Source organism: Pteronotus mesoamericanus, unplaced genomic scaffold, assembly GCF_021234165.1.
Source record: "Pteronotus mesoamericanus isolate MK-2021 breed Mesoamerican mustached bat unplaced genomic scaffold, CSHL_Meso_final contig_263, whole genome shotgun sequence".
NCBI lineage: Eukaryota > Metazoa > Chordata > Mammalia > Chiroptera > Mormoopidae > Pteronotus > Pteronotus mesoamericanus.
In genome coordinates this window covers 14,302,607-14,324,883 of record NW_026555112.1, presented here as the reverse complement: position 1 = coordinate 14,324,883, position 22,277 = coordinate 14,302,607, and the positions used below count along the sequence as shown (strand labels likewise).

Here is a 22,277-nt window from a genome sequence, read left to right as displayed (position 1 = left end):
TCCATCTCCCTGGAATTTTCCACTGCAGCTGCCTCCGCTCCCAGACACCCCCTCCCTGGGCAAAATTCCCGGCTCCCTCCGCCTCCCCTTTCTTAATCACACCTCATTCCCACCCTCGGCCCTGAGGCCCAACCCACAGTCCCGCTCACACCCGACTCTGATCCCGGTGGTCCCAGTTAGAGAAATGGGAGGCCAGACCCTTACGGAGGAGTGAAGGAAAGAGAGGGTCCCAGACTATTTCCAGAGCGGGCAAAGGGCAACGGAGGGGCTGGTCCCCTGTGGGGCTAGAGTGGGGGGAGTGGCCCTCCTCAAATCCCCATATAAGGCAGGGCAAGCAGTTAGGCTCCTGGATTGGGCGATTCAAATGAGCATTCCACCTGGCAACAGAGTTTCTATTGGCTCTCAGGGAAAAATAGGAGGAAGGTGGATGGAGGTTGTTGGTGGCGGGGATTGGAGGGGGAGGGGAGTGGAGGTGACCGGAGTGGGGGGGCGGTTACCAGGGCAACAGGGTAAGAGCCCAGCAGGGTGTCCGAGACAGCAGGCGGGGGCTGGGAGGTGGCGGGGCGGGGGGGGGGGGGCGGAATGGAGAGTGGGAGGGAGAGGAAAAAGACTGACGGGGAGTGAGACGGGGAGGGTGACACCGGGAGACGGGGCCGGGGTTGGGCGGGGGGGAGCTGGTAAGAGAAGAGGGGAGAAGGAGAAAAATGAAGCAAGGGAGTACAGAGATGGAGAGGGTCAGAGATCGCTAAAGACATCAGCAAGTGAGTCAGGGAAACAGATTGAGAGATGGAGATATCGCAGAGGAAGATGGACAGAGTCCGGCAAGGAAAAACCTGGGTGGGGCTCCAAGATTTTTGAGGAAAGGGAAACTGAGAAACTGATACAGAAGTCAGAATGAGAAACTGGGAGGTGTGTACACCACGGGATCAAAAGACAGTGTATTTCAGCACTCAAATACTAAATGATGATTGATCCAGTCTGTCTTTTTTATTAAGAAAATGACGAGTAATGATAATAATAACCAAATACGGGAGTGCGTACACCAAAGAGACCTTTTTTCCAAACCTTGGCCTTCCACCCCATCCACACTGTGACCTTTAATACACACCCCAGCACCTGTGCCCTCCTGAAACTCCAAGCTTCTCAAAATGACCCAAAGATACTGAGACTGAGGACCAGGAACTGAGGATGTGTGGAGTAGGGTGGGGCTGAAACTCCAGACCCCAACCCTTTGCAAAGCAGGCACGCATACTTCTGGAAGGCTGGGGAAGATGGTAGCAGAGGAAAGAGGAAAGAAAGGGAAAATTGTGGAAAATAATGATATGAAGAGAAATTGAGGAAAATCAGCTAAGGATATAGGGCCAGGTGACAGGCTCTGATGAGACAAGAACGGTGTTGTCTGGGAGAAAGAGATATCGGAGGTGGAAGGACAGAAGAGGGCAAATGAGAAGAGCAGAGAGGTGACAGAAATATAAGAGGGACATGTAATATAAATGGTTGTGAGGGAGGGGTCTGGGTAGAGATGCATGAGGAAGAATGAAGGGAAATAGAAGGACCATGAGAAGAAAAGCGAAGTGAGATGGGTGAATAAGAAAGGTCAGATATTGAACAGAGGAAAGGAGGCTGGAGGGCCTCTGACCCCCTCAGAGCACGAGGAGTCAGGAACGGTAGAACCCAGTAAGGGTCACAAATGTCACCCTAGGGCAGGACAGAGGGTGCGTTGCCCTTGCTTCCCCCATTCCCTCTCAAGGCCATGCAGAAAATGCAGATAGATGCCGGATGAGAGGGGAAATCCAGCGTGATGTGGAAGTAGCTCCCCACCCTCTTCCTCTAGTTTAAGCTTTTGGTTTCTCAAATACCTGCCCAGCCTTTCCCTCTGCTCCCTTCACCATCCCCAGGCAAAATCTCAGGGCTTTGGGGGTGGGGGGCGTTAGTAGGATTCTGGTCATCCCTCCAGCCCGCCCCCAAAAGACAGACTCCACATTCATAGGCAGTAGGTCGGAATTCGGAGAGGTCCCTCCCCGCAGGAACCCCACCCCTTCCCACCTCCGCGCCCCACTCCTTTCTCCGCGACCGTCAGTCTCTCCATCTCCCCCTCCCGGTCTAGTCCTCCCGCCTCTCGCGCTCTCCCTCCCCTCGCTTTCATCCTCCTATCCCCACCTCTCCAACCTCCGCTTTCATCCTCCTCCCTTCTCTTCTCCTCCCCGCTCCCGCCTGCCCCACCCCCTGGGAAGCCCCTCCCGTCGGGCAGCGCCGCCTTTATAAGCGGTTTCTCTGCCCGGGGGCGGCAGCGGCTGGTCGGCGGCAGCTCTGCGGGTGCGGGGGCGGCGAGCTGAGGACTTAGCGACCGCGGCCGGAGCGTGCCGGCCACCGCCCGCACCGCCCTTCCGCCCACTCTCTGGACGGCCGCAGCCCTGCGGGTCTCCACTCCAGACCCACCTCCGCCCCACCCCGCGCGTCTCTGCCGCCTCTTCCAGAGACCCAGCTTGCTGAGCGGCCGCCACTGCCGCTGTCGCCGCCGCCGCCACCGCGTCAGGTTCCGGCCGCGGCCACCTTCCGACGTCCAGGGCCCCTCCGTCCCGGCCCCGGGACCCCGGCTCCCCGCCAGCCCCGGCCCCGGCCCCGGCACCATGTCGGAGAAGAGCGTGGAGGCAGCGGCCGAGCTGAGCGCCAAGGTACGGGCGGGGACGGCCGCGGGCTGGGCCCTGCGCGACCCCCAGGCTCCGCACGGTCGTGCGCCCCAGGCCGCCTCCGACGGCCCCACGCTGCCCTGGCGCAGGATCCCGGCCGACCCTTATCCGCCCTCCCCCGCTCCCCAGCCTGGCGCTGCCTACCCAGCTCGGCGCGCCGCCCGCCAGCGCCCTCTAGCCTCCCGAGTGCCTCTCCCGGCTCCGCTCGGGCCCAGCCGCCGTCCCCACCCCTCTCCCGGCCAGGCCCGCGCGCATCGGTCCCGGCCAGATTCCCGTCGGAGCTCTCCGCGGCTCACTTTACCTGCTCCCTCCCTCGCGCTCCTCTGCCCGCGCCGCGTTTCCCAGTCACTCCTTCCAATCTGACCTCACCTTTCCTCGGCTGAGTGGTAGGAGACCCTCCAGTGTAAACAGTACTCCCCCGGGAGACTGCTCCTCTCGGCCCCCTCCCCTCGAGGCCCGACAGCTTTTTGCTTCTCCCCTTGGACAGCTACTGCCTCTATTTTCTCATTCTCTCCTTTCTTTACGGCTATATCCATTCCTTTCCCCATGGCCTTCAGCTGTCTTTTTCTCTCCATAGCACCTCTTCAGCCTCATCCCCCACACTGAAAGAATCTTGGGTCTCAAAAATCAGAAGCGAGGCTGGAATAGCCTTCGAAAGGGCCTCAGCTCAGTATTGCATGGCCTTGCATGGAGCCGTCCTTGCTCTTGTCAGCTCCCATTCCTGGCCCATCCGTTTTCCCTTACCTCTCTTCCAACCTTTAATTTCTCTAGGGAACCTGCTGAGTGTCGCTTTGGGAAATTAATTTGGCCAGGGCTTGGGGGCTGGGAGCCCGACCTTGGGGGGTGGGGGGAATTGCTGAGGAGGTCACAGAGGCCTCCTGGTGGCCTGTGAAGTGATAAGGGGGAACCCGTGGAATTAAAAGCAGAGGAAGAGAGGGGCTATGTGGAGATCTGACAAGGTGTGCCTTGTGGCCTTCTGGTGGGCTGTGTGGTGGCATGTGACTTCATTGAGTAGGTGTCTTTGTATGTCTGAAATTCAGCAAGTGTGTGGGACTGCCTGTGTCAGTTACATGTGTGCATGTGGAGACATAGATGTTCTGGAGCCATGTTGCTGCTTTGTGACTGAGTGGCTCTGCTGTGCTCTTGTGCTGTCTGTCTCAAGAGTGTGCCAGAATACCCAAACACCAGGCCATGTGTCTTTGGGTCGCGTGGGTGCGCCTCTGTAGCTCTGTGTGTGCGCTGGTGTCAGCCTGTGTCAGTGTGTGTGCCTGTGTTGAGTAAATGAGGCCAGAGAGCTGGTTAGCACAAGACCTGGGTCACATACCCTCCTGGAAGAGGGATCATGGAAGGACAGTGACCAGAAGGACAGAACAGGGAGGAGAGGGCCCGGCCCCTTGGACTTTGGTCTCTGGTAGTCCCCCGCCCTCCTTTTCACACTCTCTCCCTCCCCCCATCAGCCCAGATGGGAAACTCAGGCCAGGGCCACACAGACCTGGTGCTGGGGCCCGGAGAGAGGCTGACAAGCCCCAGCCTCTCCAGACCCCGCATGGAGGGGAAAGACTACCGGGTATTAGAAATGTCATACCTACCATGTGGCAAAGAAATGAGGACAGCCAAGTGACACGAAGAAACCTAGCTGGAGTGAGAGCATTCTATGCTCCCCTGAAAAGGAGAAGGGATTTGAGTGTCCCTCCAGGCCAACCTTTGGCACCAGCCCTCCTATCCCCAGTCCTGTTCCAGAAAGGACATACCCTCCCAGGGTGATCTACTCACGTAGAAAACTTCCATCCACATGGAATCAGATACGGAGTTGCACCCCAACACCAGATCAGATCATAGGGAGACACTGTCGTTCAGTGCTTGCCAAGGGTGGGAAGAGAGAGGACTGGAATCAAAATTTGAAGGGCGGGTGTGTCTAAGAGGGGGGACTCTCAAGCATTTCCTTGTGCCACATCAGAAAAGGACATTAGGCCCTGGCCGGTGTGGCTCACTTGGTTGGAACATCGTTCCGTGGACTGATATGTCACGGGTTTGATCCCCAGTCAGGCGTGTGTGAGAAGACAGCCAATTGATGTTCCTCTCTCACATCACTGTTTCTTATCTGTCTCTCTCTCCCTTCCTCTCTCTTTAAAAAGCAATAAAAAAAAATCATTTCGGGTGAGGATAGAAAAAGAAAAAGAAAAGGATATTAGGGTGTGCCTGCTAAGATCTTGGGGTGAAGAAGAGGGGCAGTGCTGAAGGAGGGCCCTGGAGACAGGTATTTTCTCCGTCTGTATTCCTGTCCCACCCCAGACACAGAACTTGTCTCTCCTCATCTCCCATGACCCACACTCTCACTTCCATTGTTCTTTTATCCTACTTGACCTATATCCCCTGGAAGTGGTTATTGCTACGTTTCCATCACACCATGAACATTCCACAGGCCTTAGGGAGGAAGAAACTACTTGAACTTCTTTTTGCAGGGGGGAGTGGGAAAAAGTGAGGGTGCCAGGAATCAGGCTAGGGTGCTCTCCCCATTCCTGTGGTGTTTGCCCAAGTAGGAGCCTGGGGACTCTGGGAAGAGACCCACAGACGGAGAGAATCAAAGGCTTGGGTAGCTGGGAGAGATGCCCAGGAGAGAGTACCAGGAAAGGGCCCAGGGTAGACAAAAGGCAGAGCTGGGCAGGCGGCAGGAGGGGTGGGGCATCAGGGCTCTGAACAGATGGAGGGGATTTGCTGTTGCAGAGCTGAACTCTTCAGCCAGTGGGGCTTGGGGGAATTTGATGGGGATGGTGAGCAGAAACTTTGGCCACTTAGTTCCCTTTCCTCATCACTTTTCATCTTCCTTGAGTCTTGGGGGAGAAGGTGCCTGGTTTCAGCTCCTCTGGCCTTACTGGCCCTGGGGCCGGCCCTGTCTGGGTAGCTCAGTTGGTTAGAGCGTTGTCCCCATACGCCAAGGTTACAGGGTTCAATCTGTCAGGGCATATACTGGAAGCAACCAATGAATGCAAAAATAAGTAGAACAACAAACAGATGTTTTCCTATCTCTCCCCACCCCTAAAATCAGTAATTTTATTTTCAAAGAGGACCCTGGGACCTCTCCCCCCGCACTGCTGTGACTCTAGGCTGCTGTGGCTACCGTCTCCGTTTCACACTCCTCTAAGCTCACTGCAGAGGGAGAACCGGGGCTACAGGGACTGAAGGGCTGCAGATCATTTGTGGTGAGAGAAAGGTGACCTCTTTCCCTCTTGCAGGACCTGAAGGAGAAGAAAGAGAAGGTAGAGGAGAAGGCGAGCCGGAAAGAACGAAAGAAAGAAGTGGTGGAGGTGCTGAGGGTCGGTTGGGGGGTGTGACCGCATCTGCCCACCATCCCCCCGCCCCTTGTCTTCCTGGGAGGCTGGGTCCTGTCTTCCCTCTTGAGTTCTCCCATCCTCCTTGCCTCACCTTTTGGGTCCTCCCAGCGCCTCTTGCCATTGGTGGTGATGGTGGGTGGAGGAAAACAGCCAGCCTGACACTGCTCCCTCTTCTGGTCCCCAAAGGAGGAGGAGAATGGAGCCGAGGAAGAAGAAGAAGAAACTGCTGAGGATGGAGAAGAGGAAGATGAAGGGGAAGAAGAAGGTGGGGAGGGACAGGGAACAGAGTCAGGGTGGGTTTGAAGACCTGAAACAGGGCTGAGGGCGCCCACAGGGGGTCTGATGGAGCTTCCTGCTCTTCCCCAATGACCCATTTCTGGCTCCTCAGATGAGGAAGAAGAAGATGATGACGACGAAGGGCCCGCGCTGAAGAGAGCTGCTGAAGAGGAGGTTTGGGCTGGGTTGTGGGGCCTGAGGGGCTGTCAGGGATGCAGCAGGGGCTGGGACCCCGTTGGATTTGGACCCAGGTCCCTGTGGTGCATGGGTGGGTGCTGGAACAGGGCAGGGACAGGGGGAGGTCCCTCTCCCATTTAATGTCTCTTCCTCTCCACAGGATGAAGCTGATCCCAAGCGGCAGAAGACAGAAAATGGGGCATCAGCATGAGCCCCCTGCCAATGGGCTGGGGTGGGAGGCCGCCAGGGCCTGGAGATGGGGACAGGGACAGATGAGTGCAGCCACTCTTCCCCTGGCTCCTTGCTCTGAGCCCTGCGTCAGAGCTGCCACCCTCTTCCCCCCAGCCTTCTCATGTCCACCTCTCCAGACGTTGCCCCTCCATCTTCACTCTGCCGTTTTCCGTCTCCTGACCTGTTCCATCTGAGCTCCCCGCTGGTCCCCAATCGCCCCTTTCTCTCTTCTTTTTCTCTTCCTTTCACCCCCGGCCACTCCCACTCCTCCTCCGTTAGCCTCTTCTTCCTAACCTCTGCATCCGAGCCTCCTGTCCTGTCCATCCCTACCCTGCCTGATCCCTGGGTCTCCCTCAGATCCCCTCCTTTCAGACAGCGCCAGGCCAGGGTGGGGCCAGGGTTGGGACCAAGCCCCACAGCTGCCCCCCTCTACTCCCCTTTTTGTATAATTTAATAAAGAAATGGTCGCGCTTCTGTTTTTAACCTGTCTCCTGCTTTCCCAGGGCAGAGGGAGGAGGGTGGCTCTGTCACATTCTGTCAGGACCCTTACCTTCTATAAAAAGGTACCCTCCTACCATCCATCACTCCAGAAGGCAAGGCCAGCAGCACCCCAGGGGTGGGCATGGAGCACAGCTTCCTTGAGAGCTGACTGTTGTCCGGGTTTTGGATTCATGGAGATGCCTCTCCCCAGCAATACACACATACTTCCCTGCTAGCCCACACCAGGTCTAGACACTGCTGAGCCCAGTGGAAAGCTACCAGCCCTATTGTGCTGAACCAGGCAAAGAAACAGCCTCAGAAACAGGAAGTCCCACCCCTGCAATGGGAGAGGGCTAGGAGGCCTGGGTCTCAATTTTGGGACCTGGAGTGAGAGTTCCCTGGCATCAGAATTGCCCCTCTGCCTGGCACAGAGGAAGTGACCAACTGGTTTAAGTGGAGAACTGCAGGGCCCCTTGCGGTACCCGGGCTGGCTGCAAGCTCATGGCACCCACCCTCCACCACTCCCTGCTGGGCTGGCTCCTCAGGCTGGATGGGGTGAGGAGAGAGAGCTTCCCTCTGGAAGTCTCAGGCTTCCTTCCCTAGCACTTCTGCCTCAGTGTTTTCTAGAGTTTGGTCTCTGTTGCAGGGTTTTTGCATTTCTCCATATCACCCTTGCCAATGCGGAACCTCTGGGTTGGGAGCAGACGCTGAGTACACGGGGGTCTGAGCTGGGCCAGGATGTGTGTGACTCATTAACGCCACCATTCTTGTTAAAAGAAACCCGTAATTCATCCAGGGTCAGGATGACACACAGCTTTTGCCTTCACACTCCATAACTGGCCTCAGCAAATTATTTAAGTCTCAGTTTCCTCATCTGTACAATGGGATAACAGATTTCATGAGTTACTGTATGTAAGGTGTCCAATCCAGTGCCTGGCACGTACTGAAGGCTCAATACAACGTAGCTATTCTTTTCCCTGGGATTCAGGTGCCCTTCCCCAGACCTACCATCTTTTAGGGTCCAGTAAAGCTTCCTGTGCCTGTTATTCCCAACAGTCATTGGGTGGGTGGGGAAGGCAGGCCTACAGGAGCACTGAAGTTCTGGGAGGTTAAAGGAATGAGGGAGGGGGTGAGAACCAAAGAAAGGGCTGGCCAGGAAAAAGTGAATGTTGGGTCTGATGGGAGGCAGCTTACAGGTGGGCAAGCTGGTAGTTTCAGGCAGGAATGGTTTGTAGACAAAGGCAGAGGGTCTTGGGAAAGGGAACAGTCAGGAGGGTGGAGGAGGAGGGTGTGGAGGGGGTGGTGGGGACACCCAAGACTGAGGAAATAAACAAGGGGAGTGCCACCACAGATGTGGAGGGTAATGCTGCTGGGAATCAGCCCCCTCAGACTTTCCACTGCGAAGCGAAACCGTGAGCCCTGGGGTGTGGGGGGGGGGGGGGGGGGGGGGGCAACGCAGAGGGGAAGTGGGCAAGGTGGAGGGAAGGCAGAAGGACAGGGGCAAGGGCCCCGGGAGCAGCAGACCAGCCTCCCAGCTTGAGACATCCACCTTGCCTCCGCTCTGCTCTTTGCCACTGCCCTGCCCCATTCCCTGGGACCCCCTAACCCCCCCCCCCCCCCCACCCCTGATCTGGCCAGCCTTCCTCTGGATTCCAGCCTCAGGTCATTGGTTCCTCCCCTCTCTTTTCAGGACTCTCCCCTGTCCCTCTTCCCCCAGGTTCTCTTCCTCCACCTTCCACTTTGCAGAACCTCCCTTTCATCAGGCTGTCTCTCCCCACTTTCTGACCTCTTCCCTTTGGAGGGCTCATTGTGGCCCGCGCCCAGAGGGATATGGGGGAGGCCCAGTTCCGCCGGGTCTGGCTGCTTCTGCCACTGCTGTGGGTGGCTCCAGGTAAGGCGGGGATGACCCTCTGGGGGGGTCCACCTCCAGGCACACAGGAGGGGGTCAGCAGGGATGTCTGGATGACTGCACAAAAGCCAGGGTTCTCAGTTTGGGTGGATCCTCCGCATGCTGTGCTTGGGACAGTCCTTCAGCGCCAAAGCCTCTCTTCAGGCTCCCCCTTGGCAGGGAAGGGGCAAAACCCCTGGTCTTCCTCAGGCTCCTTCTCTACTCCTAAGTCAGTTGACTCACGGCCCCTCCCCTTGGGCTCTTCTTTTCCTCCCCAGTGGAGGCACCAGGACCTGGGGAAGAGATCCCGGAGGTGTGGGCCCAGGAGGGAGCTCCTGCCCAGCTTCCCTGCAGCTCCACAATCCCCCTCCAGGATCCCAGCCTTCTTCGGATAGGAGGGGTCACTTGGCAGCATCTACCGGACAGGTATGCACCCTGACCTTGGGCAACAGAACTCCCAAATCCAGCAGCAATGGCATCCACACTCACAACCCAAGACTCAAACCAGACCCCGGTCCCCTCCCCTGAGCTGTCAGTCCCTCTAAAGCCAGTGGCCTGCCTCCCCTGCCACTAAGCACCCTAAGTCCATCCTCTGAAAACTGCTCCCCACATCCTTGCATCTCCTAAGTTGCTAGCAGGGGACGGTGCTGGCCCAAGGCCAGGGCGACGGGGACAGTTAGTGATAGGAGATCTTCCCTTTGGGTGGGCTTCCTTATGCTCTAAGTGTGGTGGGACTGCATCTCCCCCGAGACTTCTTTCCCTTTAATGTCTCCATCTCTCTCCCGTGCCCAGCCGGCCACCGGCCCGCGGCTCGCGCCCCGTAGCGCCCACCCCCTACACTGTGCTGAGGCGGGTTCCCGGGGGCCTGCGCAGCGGGCGGCCGCCGCTGCAGCCCCGCGTGAAGCTGGAAGAGCGCGGCTTCCAGCGCGGGGACTTCTCGCTTTGGCTGCGCCCGGCCTTACGCACCGACGCCGGCGAGTACAGCGCCGCCGTGAACCTCAAAGACCGAGCCCTCACCTGCCGCCTCCGTCTGCGCGTGGGCCAGGCCTGGGGTAGGTGGGGGCGGGGCGAGGGGCGCCGGGCTGGGAGGAGGGCGCCCAGTTCCACGCCATCCGGAGACAGGAAGGGCTGGGCCGAGGCTGTGCTTCTAAGGATGCGCCCTAAGCCCTGACAACGAACCCCCAGAAGAGTAGGGGAAGGGGGTGGGAACCGGATTGCTAAGTGGAAGGTGCCCCCAGAGAAAGCACGTACGTGGGGTGGGGGGGTGCCTTGGAAGAAGTTGTATCACCCTTTGAGCTCCCCTTGCCCCACCCACAGTGGGAGTGCCAGGGTGGCGGACGGGAGGCGCCCCTTGGGGGGCGAGGGAGGGTGCGGGGCCAGAGTGATTCATTTCAGACATCTGTGGCTCAGGAGGTGGGCTTCGTGAGGATCCTCAGGCGAGGCCTGGTGAAAGAGAAGAGTAGATCAGGCCAAGCAAACTCGGAGGCAGGGGAAGTAGGCAGGAGACTCTGGGCATCCATTTTAAGCACCTCCAGGTGCCAAGCACTGAGTTGGAGGGGGTGGGGTGGAGGAGAAGACAAAGAAATCTACATTATGGTGCCTGTTTCCAAGAGCTTCCAGCTTGGTTGGCCTGCTGTGTTGGGAAAGTGTGGTGGGGCTGATCAAACCTTCTTTATCTTTGCGCAGTGACTGCCAGCCCCCCCGGGTCTGTCAGGGCCTCCGATTGGGTCGTTCTGAACTGCTCCTTCAGCCGCCCGGACGTCCCAGCCTCTGTGCACTGGTTCCGGGGCCCAGGCAGAGTTCCTATTCAGGAGTCCCCCCATCACCACTTGGTTGGAAGCTTCCTCTTCCTGCCCCAAGTCAGCCCCTCAGATTCTGGGCCCTGGGGCTGCATCCTCGCCTACAGAGATGGCTTCAATGTCTCCAGCACATACAGCCTCACTGTTCTGGGTAATTCCTCCCGTCTGCCTTCACACTTGATCACGATGCCTTCCTGCTCCCCTCTCACCTTCCCCCGAGACGTATGGGTCGCCAAAGCAGGGCTTCTGCTGCTAACACCGCATGTGATTGCTCTGGACTTCACTGCCTGATTTCTGTCTTCCTCCTGTTGCAGCCTTTCAGCTGCCTTCTCCCCTTGTAGACTTTCCCTTGGCCATCCAGCCTCAATTGCCAGCCTTTGGTCTCCAGCTGGCCCAGCCCACATCCTGGGTTTCTGAGTCTCTTCAGTTCACACACCTTATTCTGCTTCTTAGCATGCTTCTGAGCAGGACCACCTCCTTCACTCTCTGTCTCCCTCCCATGGCAACCCAGTTCTCATCCCCTCTGTCACCTCCCCCTCTCTGCTTTAACTTTGGGTTCCCTTCTCTCTCCAGCTCCGGAGCCGCCCATCCCTCTGACTGTGTATGCAGGAGCAGGTTCCCGGGTGGAGCTGCCTTGCCAACTGCCTCCTGGTGTAAGGACCCGGTCTTCCCTCACTGCCAGGTGGACCCCTCCTGGTGCAGGCGCTGACCTGCTGGTGGCCGGAGACAATGGCAACTTTACCCTTCAACTAGAGGCTGTGAGCCAGGCCCAGGCTGGGACCTACACCTGCTGCATCCATCTGCAGGGGCAGCAGCTTAGTACCACCGTCACCTTGGCCGTCATCACAGGTCAGTCCTGTGTTGGAAAGGAGTATCTCCCAGCCCCGGGGAGCTGGGGCAGGGAGGGAGACTGGCTGGGCAAAGACTGGGCAAATCTGCCTCATGATACCGGGCCGTGGGCACAATTTACAGAGGTTGCCCCATGTGGCCTCCTTTTTTCTCACCCCCATGTACAAAGAACTGAAACTGAAAATCGCCCTTGAGTCACTAGATGAATGTTCCACTCTTCTCTAAGGGGATCCCCTGCTCTGAATTGGGGGGAGGGTCTGAGAACTTAGAAAGAAAGGTGGCAAAAGTTCGAACAGTTCAAAAGGGGTGGAATATATTTCTAGAATACTTGTCCCACTTTAGAGCCAGAGCTTGGGTTAAAGTTGCAGGAAATGACCTCAATTTGGGAGGAGTTAATAAATCAGTCCCTTGGTCAGCAAATATTTACTGATCATGGGCTTTTCAAGACAGCGTAAAACAAACACACCTTAAAAAAACAACTCAGAAAATGTGTTGATTGATTGGGGGTTCAATCAATTACCAATGGTGGCTATTTGGCTGTGTCCATAGTACTCACCTGTAGCTGCTAAATAGTAGCACCACAAAGTCAGTACTTAATAATGTATATTGGTTCAATGAATAAATGAATATGCTAACGAATAATACATTTTCTGTGGGCCAGTGCTGAGTTTCCACATGCTTCCTGGATATTCCTACCTAGGTATTGTAGGCACACCTCAGTCTCACTCTGAACCCTGTCTTTTCCTCATGCCCAGTCCTCTTACTTAGCGTTTCTGTCAGTAACTCCTCTTGAGTCCCACTCACCCTGAAGCCTAGCCTCCTTCTTCCCCCAGGTCTAGTTCGTCACCAGCACCTACCCATTCTTTCTGTCCAAGGTCTTCTTGAAGGTCCACTGTTTTGTGTCAGTTTCCCATGCTATCTCATGGCAACTCAATGGGAGGTGTTTTACAGAGAAGGAACTTTCCCAAAGTCACACAGCTGGGATGTGCCAGACTCAGGGTCTATACTTGGGTGTCTGTGTCACCAAATCATCAGGTTTCTGTACACCAGGCTCAGCTCAAGGCCCTTGACCATCCGTCCTCTCCTCCTCATGCTATCACTCACTGTTCAGCTTTGAGAGGCTCTGTCTCTAGATCAGTGGGTCAGTTCACTGTTCTCCAAACATTCAGAAAGGGGGCAAGCTCCTTCAGGGGGCACCTCAGGGCAGGGGCACTGTTATCATTCAAATTGTGGAAACAGAAAAAGTGTAAACTATACTGGGGGCCAACTCACCTGACAGATATTGGGGGTTCTGAGCATTTGGGTAGAGAGTAGTGTAAAAGAATCTGAAACAATATTTGTTATGTGATCCTCCTGGGCCAGTTTGAGTTTGAACAGTCCCCTGAAAGCAATAGGAAAGTGTTTGAGCAGCAGAGTGATCTGACCAGAACTTTGTCTTCATAAGATTAATTTGGCCCTGACCCTGATCTCCTCCCCTCAGCCTCACCCAATCAGAACCCAGGGGAGTGCAGTGTGATTGAGACTTGGGAGTTGTTGAATCTATGGTATCAAGTAAGGGGGTTGGGGACTCAAAAGATCTCTCCCCTCTAATGTTTTCAGTGACTCCCAAATCCTCTGGGTTACCTGGCAACCTGAGAAAACTGCTTTGTGAGGTGACTCCGGCATCTGGACAAGAGCGCTTTGTGTGGAGCCCCCTGGACAAGCGGTCTTGGAGTTCTCCAGGACCCTGGCTGGAGGTGCAGAAGGCCAGCCTCCTTTCTCAGCCGTGGCAGTGCCACCTGTACAAGGGGGAGAGGCTTCTCGGTACAGCCGTATACTTCACGGAGCTCTCTGGCACAGGTCTGAGACCCCACAACGCCGCAGCCCCAACTCCAGAACCAGTCATCTTGATCCCACTTGCAGACCCCCCTCACCACCCCCCTCCCAGTTCTTTTTTTCCCCTTAGGGACCTGGCTTCCAGCTCTTGTCTAGTCCCAGCCCACTTCTGCCACTAATTAGCTGAATGGTCCTGGACAAGTCCCTTAAACTCTGGGTCTCGTTGTCTGCATCTGTAAAATATGAGGCTGTGGCAAGAGGTCCTTTCTGCCAGGACCCTATGCCTGATCCTGTACTTTTTCCTTAGGTGCCCAGCACTCTGAGAGAGCCCCGGGTGCCCTGAAATCAGGCCATCACCCTCTCTTTCTCACCGCTGGTGTCCTCTTTTTCCTTTTGGTGATTGGAGCCTTTGCCTTTTACCTTTGGAGAAAACAGGTGAGTTCAAGAACCCCGCTACCCCCTGCCTCTGGTTTCCCTTCTCTGCAGTCCTCAGAGTGCTGTCTGGCACCCCTTCCTCAGGAAAGGTGACTAAAGTGGATGCTGAACTTGCCTTTAGAGACCCTTCTTCATAAGCCTCTGTATTCCAGGGATTCCCTTGTGCTTGAACAACCCAAGGGAGGCTCGAAGGGGCTGAGAAAAGGCCTGGGACCAGATGGGGAAGGCGGGGGCTGAGAAAGAATAGATGGGCCCCGTATCCTCCTTATTCCCTTTCTCTTCATCCTTCTCTTCCTTCCACCTCTCATGTCTTTCCACAGTGGCAACCAAGAAGATTCTCTGCTTTAGAGCGTGGGATTCACCCACCTCAGGCTCAGAGCAAGGTAGAGGATCTGGAGCAAGAACCAGAGGCAGCGCCAGAGCCAGGGCCGGAGCCAGACCTGGAGCTGGAGCTGGAGCCGGAGCCTGAGTCCTGGCCACAGCAGCCCTGACCTGGAGCTGAAGCAGCCAGCGGATCTCTGTGATTCAGTTCAAATAAACTCCCATCAGCAGCAAGCCTGAGCCTGGCTCCTTCTTGTCCAGTGAAGGTTCTTATCTCTCCCCAACCTCTGGGGGCTCCCTTCTCCCACCTCAGCCTTTCGACCTACTTTCCCCAGCCAGTCTCTGTTTTCTTCCTCTTTCTGTTCCTAGCTTCTCCGTGATTCTTTCTTCCATGGTCTCTTTCTTACTCTCTCCCTCTCCTGGGCTGTCATTTTTCTGAAGCTCCAAAAGCCCTCACCCCTTACCTCTATAGCCCTTTCCTCCTTTCTTTCGCTCATATCATACTTGGCTGCCCTGGTTTCCTTTATATTTTTATTTATCTGGCCCACCCCGCCCACACTCGGCTCCACTTCAGAACTGTCCTTGGCCGTGTAGCGCGCGCGCGCGCGCGCACACACACACACACACACACACACACACACACACACACACACGCAGTACTGCCCTGTCACGTCAAGTCGTCCTGGAGATCAAGTCTTGCAACCTTTCTGTGACGCTGGCTTAAGTTCCTGCCTGCCTCCGCCCCCACCTCCATGTTCCTCGGCTCTTGGAGCTCTGTCTGCTCCCAGGCATGACAACACACTGCCACCCAGTGGTCACTATTTGTCACACACCACTGGGAGGGGGGCCCTGGGTAGGGGGGCAGGCCCAAGGAGATCAGCCGTGCAGTGGACAGGTGGGCACACATCCCTGCACGGAGGCACCGCCCTGTGGAGTGCCCTTGCTATGGCCTGCATGTGAGTATGCACCCTCCCGGGGGAGCCTCGGGACACATAGCCCTGGACCTGGCAAAGCTATGTTCCAACTCTGACAAAGGAGAGTGCTGTGAACAAAGGCCCCACGTGGGGACAAGAGCAGCCAGCAAGACGGCTGGCTGCTGCTGCAGCTTTGGGAATCGGGAGACCTGGCCTCTGATCCTAGCTGTTTTGATGTGACCAGAGTTCATCTCCCTGAGCCTCAGTTTCCTCACCTATTAAATGGGATCATGCTAATATAGAAGACCACCAGCCTGCCCCTGGCTGTTTCTCGGTCTGGGATCCGGGCCACGCAGGTTGTCGTCGGTAGAGCACAGACGCGGCCTCAGCCCACAGCACCCCCCCCCCCCGCCCCCCAGTGACCTAGACCTCTGCCTGCAGTGTGTGCAGGGCTCTGGACTTTGGCCGCAGACAGCTGTCAGGGAACTTTACCCTGGACAGGAGGGAAAATATATTGAAAGAGAGCGGGAGCAAGTCTTCAGGAGCTACCATGTTCTAATGGGGCAAGGGTTTTCTGGAAATTTCTGTGGGTGGCATTTTTTCCTTTCTACTAGGTAACATTTTATACCCTTGGGGCTTAGGAAAGTAGTCATCGAGGATTCACCAGCGTCTATGCAGGGACTTCCCCATGTTCCTGCAGAAAGGGGATAGGCAGAGAGAAAGGCCACCTTGTTCACCCACTAAGGGAGTGAAGAGCAAAGAGCGGAAGGAGGAGAGGGCACAGGGCCTGTGCTTACAGTGATCCTTTCATTAATTTTTACCCCGTTCCATATGAGCTCTCTCCCAGGGTGTGACACACTCAGCTCCTCACCCTCTCCCCTCAAAGCTCTAGCAAGGTAACCTCCAGCCCTTTTCATGTTCTCTTAGTCCTTCCAGGGAGCTGGGTTAACTCATCCCGCCTCTCCAGGTTTATCTGGGAACTGAACCTGCTTTCCAGGCTGGAGACCTGGAGGGGAAGGGGCATCCGGGGGCAGGTAGTTCAGTGGGGCTAGTGAGGGCAAAAGAGGGATCATCTTAGGTCATTGTTAAATAGGAAGGAGGTATTAGTTGTCTATTGCCACGTAACAAACCACCCCATAACTAAGTAATTTAAAACGATAAACCTTCTCTCACATGGTCAGGTATCCAGAAGCGACTGAATTGAGTGGCTCTGGGGCAGGGTCTCTGGTGAGGTTGCTGCCAAGATGTAGGTCAGAGCTGGAGTCATCTGAAGACTTGGCGGAAGTGAAGAATCTGCTTCCAAGACGGATCCGCAGTGGCTGCTCGCCAGAGGCATTAGTTCTGCCCCACGTGGGCCTCTTTTTTACGTTGCTCATGACAGAGCAACTGACTTCCCCAAGAGGGAGGGAGAGGCCAAGACAAAAGCTGCCGTGTCTTTCTAACCTAATCTGGAAAGCCTTATTCTTTCTGCCTTATTCTACTGGTTGCACAAACCGACGCTGGTACAGTGTGGGAGGGGACAACAGAAGGGTGTAAACTGAGGGAGGCAGGAATCCCTGGGAGCCGTCTTGCATCAATGTGGCTGCCATGGAGGGAACAGTGCCTGAAAGAGCCAAGCCGCGAGAGGGGACGAGGTACCCCTGAGTACCTCTACTCTGAGCCCTGCATGCACCTGGCAGCCTCGCCCGTGTCCGCTGTCAAGAAGTTCTGGAGGCCAAATGAGTTCAGAGCCTTGCCGAGTCAAGTGTGTCAGGCAAGAGGCCATGCTGTGCTCATCCAGACCTGTCGTCCCTCTCCCTTGACCTTGGTCTTCTTATCCTTACGGTGCATGGCCGGCCCCGAGATTTCCCTGCTCTACCTCTCCCACCAGGCAGAGGTGTTAAGAGTCCAGGCTTGGGTCCTTGCTGCTGTCCCTCCCACAAAGGAGGTAAGCAAAGAGCTTAGGTTTCCTTGCTTGGGCCCACCCCAAGGTGGAGTTAGACCTTTGAAGGGAATGGGGTTGGGGTGGGGATGGGTTCTGTCTGCTTCACTCTGTGGCTGACAGTTTATCCAACAGGCTGCAGGTGCCAGCTGGCTGAGCCCAGGCTGGGCCCTGAAATTTGTCTGCTCATAGCTCCTATGGGGTGCGGGAGGCCCAGAAACCATCTTCTGAGAGGGGCAGAAGGCGGTCATGGACCTAGGAAGAATGTGGCCAGGGTGGAAGTAGGCCAGCCCTCCAAGGCTCTACTTCCCAGAGAACGGGCTCTGTGGCCCCTCCCCCCACCCCTCATCTCCAAGCCCGGCCCCCAACCCCCTTTGCAAAGGGTGTCAGTGCAGCTGCAGATGTTTCTGGTAAGGAGGCCACCACAGGGCTGCACCTGGGGCATCCAACTTCCCTCCCACAGTCTTCCACAGGCAGCCCTGCCCCTTCTCCAGTAGCCCAGTCTCCAACACTTTGTCAGCCTTAATGCAGGTTTTCATCTGCTTCCCCTCTTCTTCTCCCCACATGACCTTCTCCCCCTCCTCCAATCTGCAGACAGAATCCATGCAGCAAAAATAGCTCTCTACCAGGAAGAGGAGACTTCTGGAAATCCCCATGCTCCATGCTCGCAGTCCTATTAGGGGGCAGATAGCTTAACTTCAGTCTCCTTGTCTATAAAATGAGGATAGTAATACCTAACAAAAATTCATGAAATGTTGTGTTAATGTTTGTGAAAGTGCTTTGAAAATGGAAAATCACTCTGTAGGTATGCAGGATAGCGGTGGTGCTAAGCCTCAGAAGCCCGGATGAAGTTGCTGACCTCACACCCCTGCACAGCTATGGGAGAAGCCAACTCTTAGTCATCATCCTAGCCTTCCTTAATGCAGAGGAGAGGGAGTGGCGTGAGGGGGGCAATCCGAACATTGGGGCCCAGGCAGAAGTTCAAATCCCAGTTCCACCAGTTATGGTTACTAGCTCCATGACCTTCAGCAATTTTCTTAAACTCATGAGCCTCAGTAGCCTTATCTGTATGACCTGGAGAATAATACTTACACCCTATCTTTACTGTGAGGATTCAATAAAATACAAAGCCATATAAAGCACGCAGCCCTGTTAAATGTTCAGTATAAACTTGCTCTCTCTTCCTCTTTTCTTTTCTACTTTGGAAACTCCAGAGAGAGAGAGCCAGGTTCTTGGAGCCTGTTGACTCTCGGGAACCCACTTACACAGGTGTTCAAAGGTCACAGACCCAAGAGTTGGATGGTGTCGTGCTGTCATTCTGGTGCAGACAGTGGACCCTAAGCTGTACCCAGCCCTTGGAACACTTTGTTTGATTTGCCCAACAAACCTGGAGAGGCGGGATGAGTTAACCCAGCTCCCTGGAAGGACTAAGAGAACACGAAAAGGGCTGGAGGTTACCTTGCTTTGAGGGGAGGCGGGGAGGAGCCGAGCGTCATCCCTTGGGAGAGAGCTCATAGGGAACGGGGTAAAAAAATAATGAAAGGATCACTGTAAGCACAGGCCCCGTGCCCTCTCCTCCTTCCGCTCTTTGCTCTTCACTCCCTTAGTGGGTAAACAAGGTGGCCCTTCAGGGCCCTTCTGCCCTTGTCTCCTCCCCGTCCCCCTTCTGCAGGAACATGGGAAAGTCCCTGCATAGAACAACAAAAAAAATTCGTTGCCAACATTAAAATGAGAAGATATTACATAAATGTCTGGTTTTCCATCTTCTCTCAAATTTTGGCAGGGCTGGCCACTCTGAGTTCACAGTCTGGTAGCACGTCTACTATCAACTGGGCTGCAGCTGTCCGATTAGCAGCTGCCCTACCTCAGCTCCCACCCCTCCCTATTGTTCACAGCCGGCCTGACGTTCTCATTATATTTCCTAGCAGGCTCCTGTAGGCATTTAAGTTTGTGACCTGCTCTATTTCCTCTCTATTCATGCCTTCAAAAAGTACTCAGCAGTCAGAGGCTGGGGAGAGGGGGAATGGGGAGTTAGTGTTTAACAGGTACAGAGTTTCAGCTGAGGAAGGTGAAAAAGCTCTCGAGGTGGACGGTGGTTGCGCAACAACACAAATGTACTCGATGCCACTGAACCGTCTGCTTAAAGGTGGTTAGAATGGTAAATTTTATGGTGGTATGTATATATTTTACTGCAACAAATTTTAACATTAATAAATTTAGATAACATTTAATATATATAAAAAGATTTGACAAGCATTAAGGGTCTACCATGCCCAAGGCACTCTGCTGGGTGCTAAGCAAGACAGACATGGTCACCACCGTAGTCTGTAAGGCAGACAGTAAGCAAGCAATAATTTCAGAATCATTACACTTGGACCAGTGCTTCCAGGGGAGAAGCAGCACAAGGCATTGGGAGATCTGACTGTAAGAGACCCTGATTTCAGCCGAGGAGCCTGATGGTCGAGCCCAAATCCAGCCTCTGTGGTTCCATGGGGAGCCCCTTTACCTCCCTCACCTCTGAACCACCTGCCTCCAGACTTCTTTCAGGTGAGAAATCAACTTCAGTCTCATGAAGCTTCTGCCATGTTGAATTTTCTTTCACTGGTAGCAGAGCCCAGTGCTTGCTGATGCACACTTTCCATGGCTACCTTTCTAAATCTCCAGGCTGAAATAAAGTTCCCTATGATAAGCTTTTCCAATACCCTATCCTTCTCCCTTTGTAGCTCTTGTTTAATCATCATGAAATTATTAAATGTTTAGTGTCTACATCATAGGCTAGAGCAGTGGCCATGTCTAGCTTATTTAACATCCTTAGCTCCCAGCAGAGTACCTTGGGTCTGGCAGACACTTAACACTTGTTGAATACATGAATAAATAGAGGAACTGGACTAGATCAGGGGCTACAAACTTAAATAAATGCCCCAAGGAGCCTGCTAGGTAATGTGAATGAGACAGCAGGTAGGAGGGCATGTGCGTTCCAGCCTGCAGTAGTAAGGGGGTGAAGGCCTGAGGAAGGACACCCCCCCCCCCCCTTGAAGAACATATACCCTCCCTTTAAGGATGCTCCTTAAGGGGTGCACCTAACATTTTCACTTATATTCATTAACTAAAATAGTCATTTAGCCACATCCAGCTGTATAGGAGACTGGGAAGTATAACAAATCTGGGCAGCCATGAGCTCTGCTAAAATCAAGGGCATTACTAAGGAAGTAAAGAAGACAGACCTTGACCCTGGCTGGTGTGGCTCAGTGGACTGAGTGCCAGCCTGTGAACCAAAGCGTCACCGGTTCAATCCCAGTCACGGCACATGTCTGGGTTGCTGGCTGGGTCCCTGGTTAGGGGTGTGCAAGAGGCAACCACACATTGATGTTTCTCTCCCTGTCTTTATCTCTCCCTTCCCCTCTCTCTAAAAATATATAAATAAAATCTTTAAAAAACAAACAAACAGACTCTGGGGACAATGAAGTTCTGCACAGAAAGATAATTAAGATCTGAAGAATGAATAAAAATTTTCTAGACTAGTAGCTCTCAAAGGGTGGCCCACGGGGGCCCCTGAGCCTCTACCAGGGGTTTGCGGGTCCCCTTATTTTCATAAAAATAAAATCTGCATGTTGAGATTGCAATGATGTTGCAAAAGCAATCTGGGAGAGAGGGCTTGCTGCCCTAGCGCAAATCTAGGCAGTGGAGCCAAATCCTGCTATAGTCATTCTATTCTTCACCGCCAGGCACTTGCAGTAAGAAAAGAAGAAAAGAATTAATACCAGTTTCACTTAAGAATGCCCTTCATGAAGCAGTAAATATTAATTTTATTAAAATTCAACCCTTGACTACATTGTTATGGAATGAGATCTATAGCACTACTCATTTGTGATGAAATGTTGTGAAATGAGAGAAGCACTTCTGCTGCAAATGAAACACAGTGTTGTCTCAAGTGGTAACACTGTATTAATTGCTGGAGTTGCAAGCTGAACTAGCCACTTTCTTTTGTCATAGCAGAGGAATGGCATGATTATATGTGCATATTTAAATGCAAGCCACTGTGCAGAGGGTGTCCTGGAGGAAGAAGAGCGGAGAGGCCAGGCAAAAGATGACAATGGCACCTTGGAGGGGAGGAGTGGCAGCCAGGCAGTATGACTTGGACAGGCCTCAGAGCTATTTAGAAGGTAACATCCACGGGGATTGGTAAATAAACACACGGGAGGGGCTGGGTGAAGGAGCCAAAGATTATACCCACTTTATTTGGCTTGAGCAGCTTGGGGGATGGTGAAGCCCTCACAGAGTGTGAGACTTGAAGGAGAACTAGGATTCCAGGTATAAAAAAATAATAACTGAAACCACTTTATCTATCATCTATCTATCTATCTATCTATCTATCTATCTATCTATCTATCTATCTATCTATCTATCCATCTACCTAGCTATCTACCTAGCTATCTATCTTTCTAGAACAGTAGACACCTTTATTACAGGAGCTAAGGTAAGAGGGAGGAGCACTTCTGTGCTGTTCAGGGCCTTGATTTTCCTCAGCTAGGACTCCAGCTCCCCGCCCTCCAGCGCAGCCATCTGCTGGGCCACACTGGCCTGCTCTCGAAGCGATGCACGCAAGAAATTCACTCCATTGGAATTGCTCCTCTAGAAGACTGCTGATTTTGGCAGTCTTCTGAAATATCTTTGATTGTTTTTTCTTTTAATTTTCTTCCTCCACAGGAGTCAGCTTGGCTCCCTTCTTGCGGCCCAGGTGCAGGGCACACAGGGACTTGTACCACTCTCTGTACTGCGTGCTGTCAAGGAGCACAATGCAGCTCTTTACCAGGGTCTTGGTGCAGACCAGCTTGTAGTTGGATGCATTGCAGACAACATCAGTAATCCTTGCTTTGAGCGTGCAACACTCTGAGCCCCAAGCTGCCCATGTCCTGCCTCAAGGCTCGGTACTTCTTGCTGCCTTCCTGTACGTGGACTGTGTGTATGCCGTGGAGCCAATCTTAGCACGTGGATTCTGTGTATGTGGCAGGGGCCAATCTTAGTGCTGGCAGCAGGGCGTCCCAGCTCATAATTTCGCTTTTTGTAGTGGGGCTTGCTCTAGCCCCCGATGTTGCGGCACTTGTGCCAGTTGTCCTGAGAGATGCCCATGGTTCAGCGCTGGCTGGAA

At 54.3% G+C, this 22,277-nt stretch overlaps 2 protein-coding genes and 1 pseudogene across 3 annotated transcripts; 2 read left to right on the top strand and 1 right to left on the bottom strand.

Annotated features, from left to right (window-relative positions):
• The first annotated feature begins 2,271 nt into the window (after positions 1 to 2,271).
• On the top strand, positions 2,272 to 7,172 carry PTMS (parathymosin). 2 transcript variants are annotated; one of them, XM_054574763.1, is made up of 5 exons: positions 2,272 to 2,675; positions 5,924 to 6,004; positions 6,209 to 6,287; positions 6,411 to 6,472; positions 6,636 to 7,172. In XM_054574763.1, exons 1-5 carry the CDS (start codon positions 2,631 to 2,633, stop codon positions 6,684 to 6,686), a joined length of 318 nt encoding a protein of 105 aa, XP_054430738.1. In that variant the 5' UTR covers positions 2,272 to 2,630; the 3' UTR covers positions 6,687 to 7,172. The 2 variants fall into 2 exon arrangements, with proteins under 2 accessions (XP_054430738.1, XP_054430739.1); XM_054574764.1 differs by having other exon boundaries at positions 2,276 to 2,675; positions 5,924 to 5,995.
• Positions 7,173 to 8,876: 1,704 nt separating this feature from the next.
• Positions 8,877 to 14,519, top strand: LOC129071442 (lymphocyte activation gene 3 protein-like). Its single transcript, XM_054574754.1, has 8 exons — positions 8,877 to 9,077; positions 9,353 to 9,500; positions 9,867 to 10,126; positions 10,761 to 11,024; positions 11,447 to 11,722; positions 13,322 to 13,561; positions 13,845 to 13,972; positions 14,293 to 14,519. The coding sequence occupies exons 1-8, from the start codon at positions 9,017 to 9,019 to the stop codon at positions 14,461 to 14,463; spliced, it is 1,548 nt and encodes a 515-aa protein (XP_054430729.1). The 5' UTR covers positions 8,877 to 9,016; the 3' UTR covers positions 14,464 to 14,519.
• Positions 14,520 to 21,562: 7,043 nt separating this feature from the next.
• Positions 21,563 to 22,258, bottom strand: LOC129071318 (40S ribosomal protein S8-like; annotated as a pseudogene).
• Positions 22,259 to 22,277: the final 19 nt, after the last annotated feature.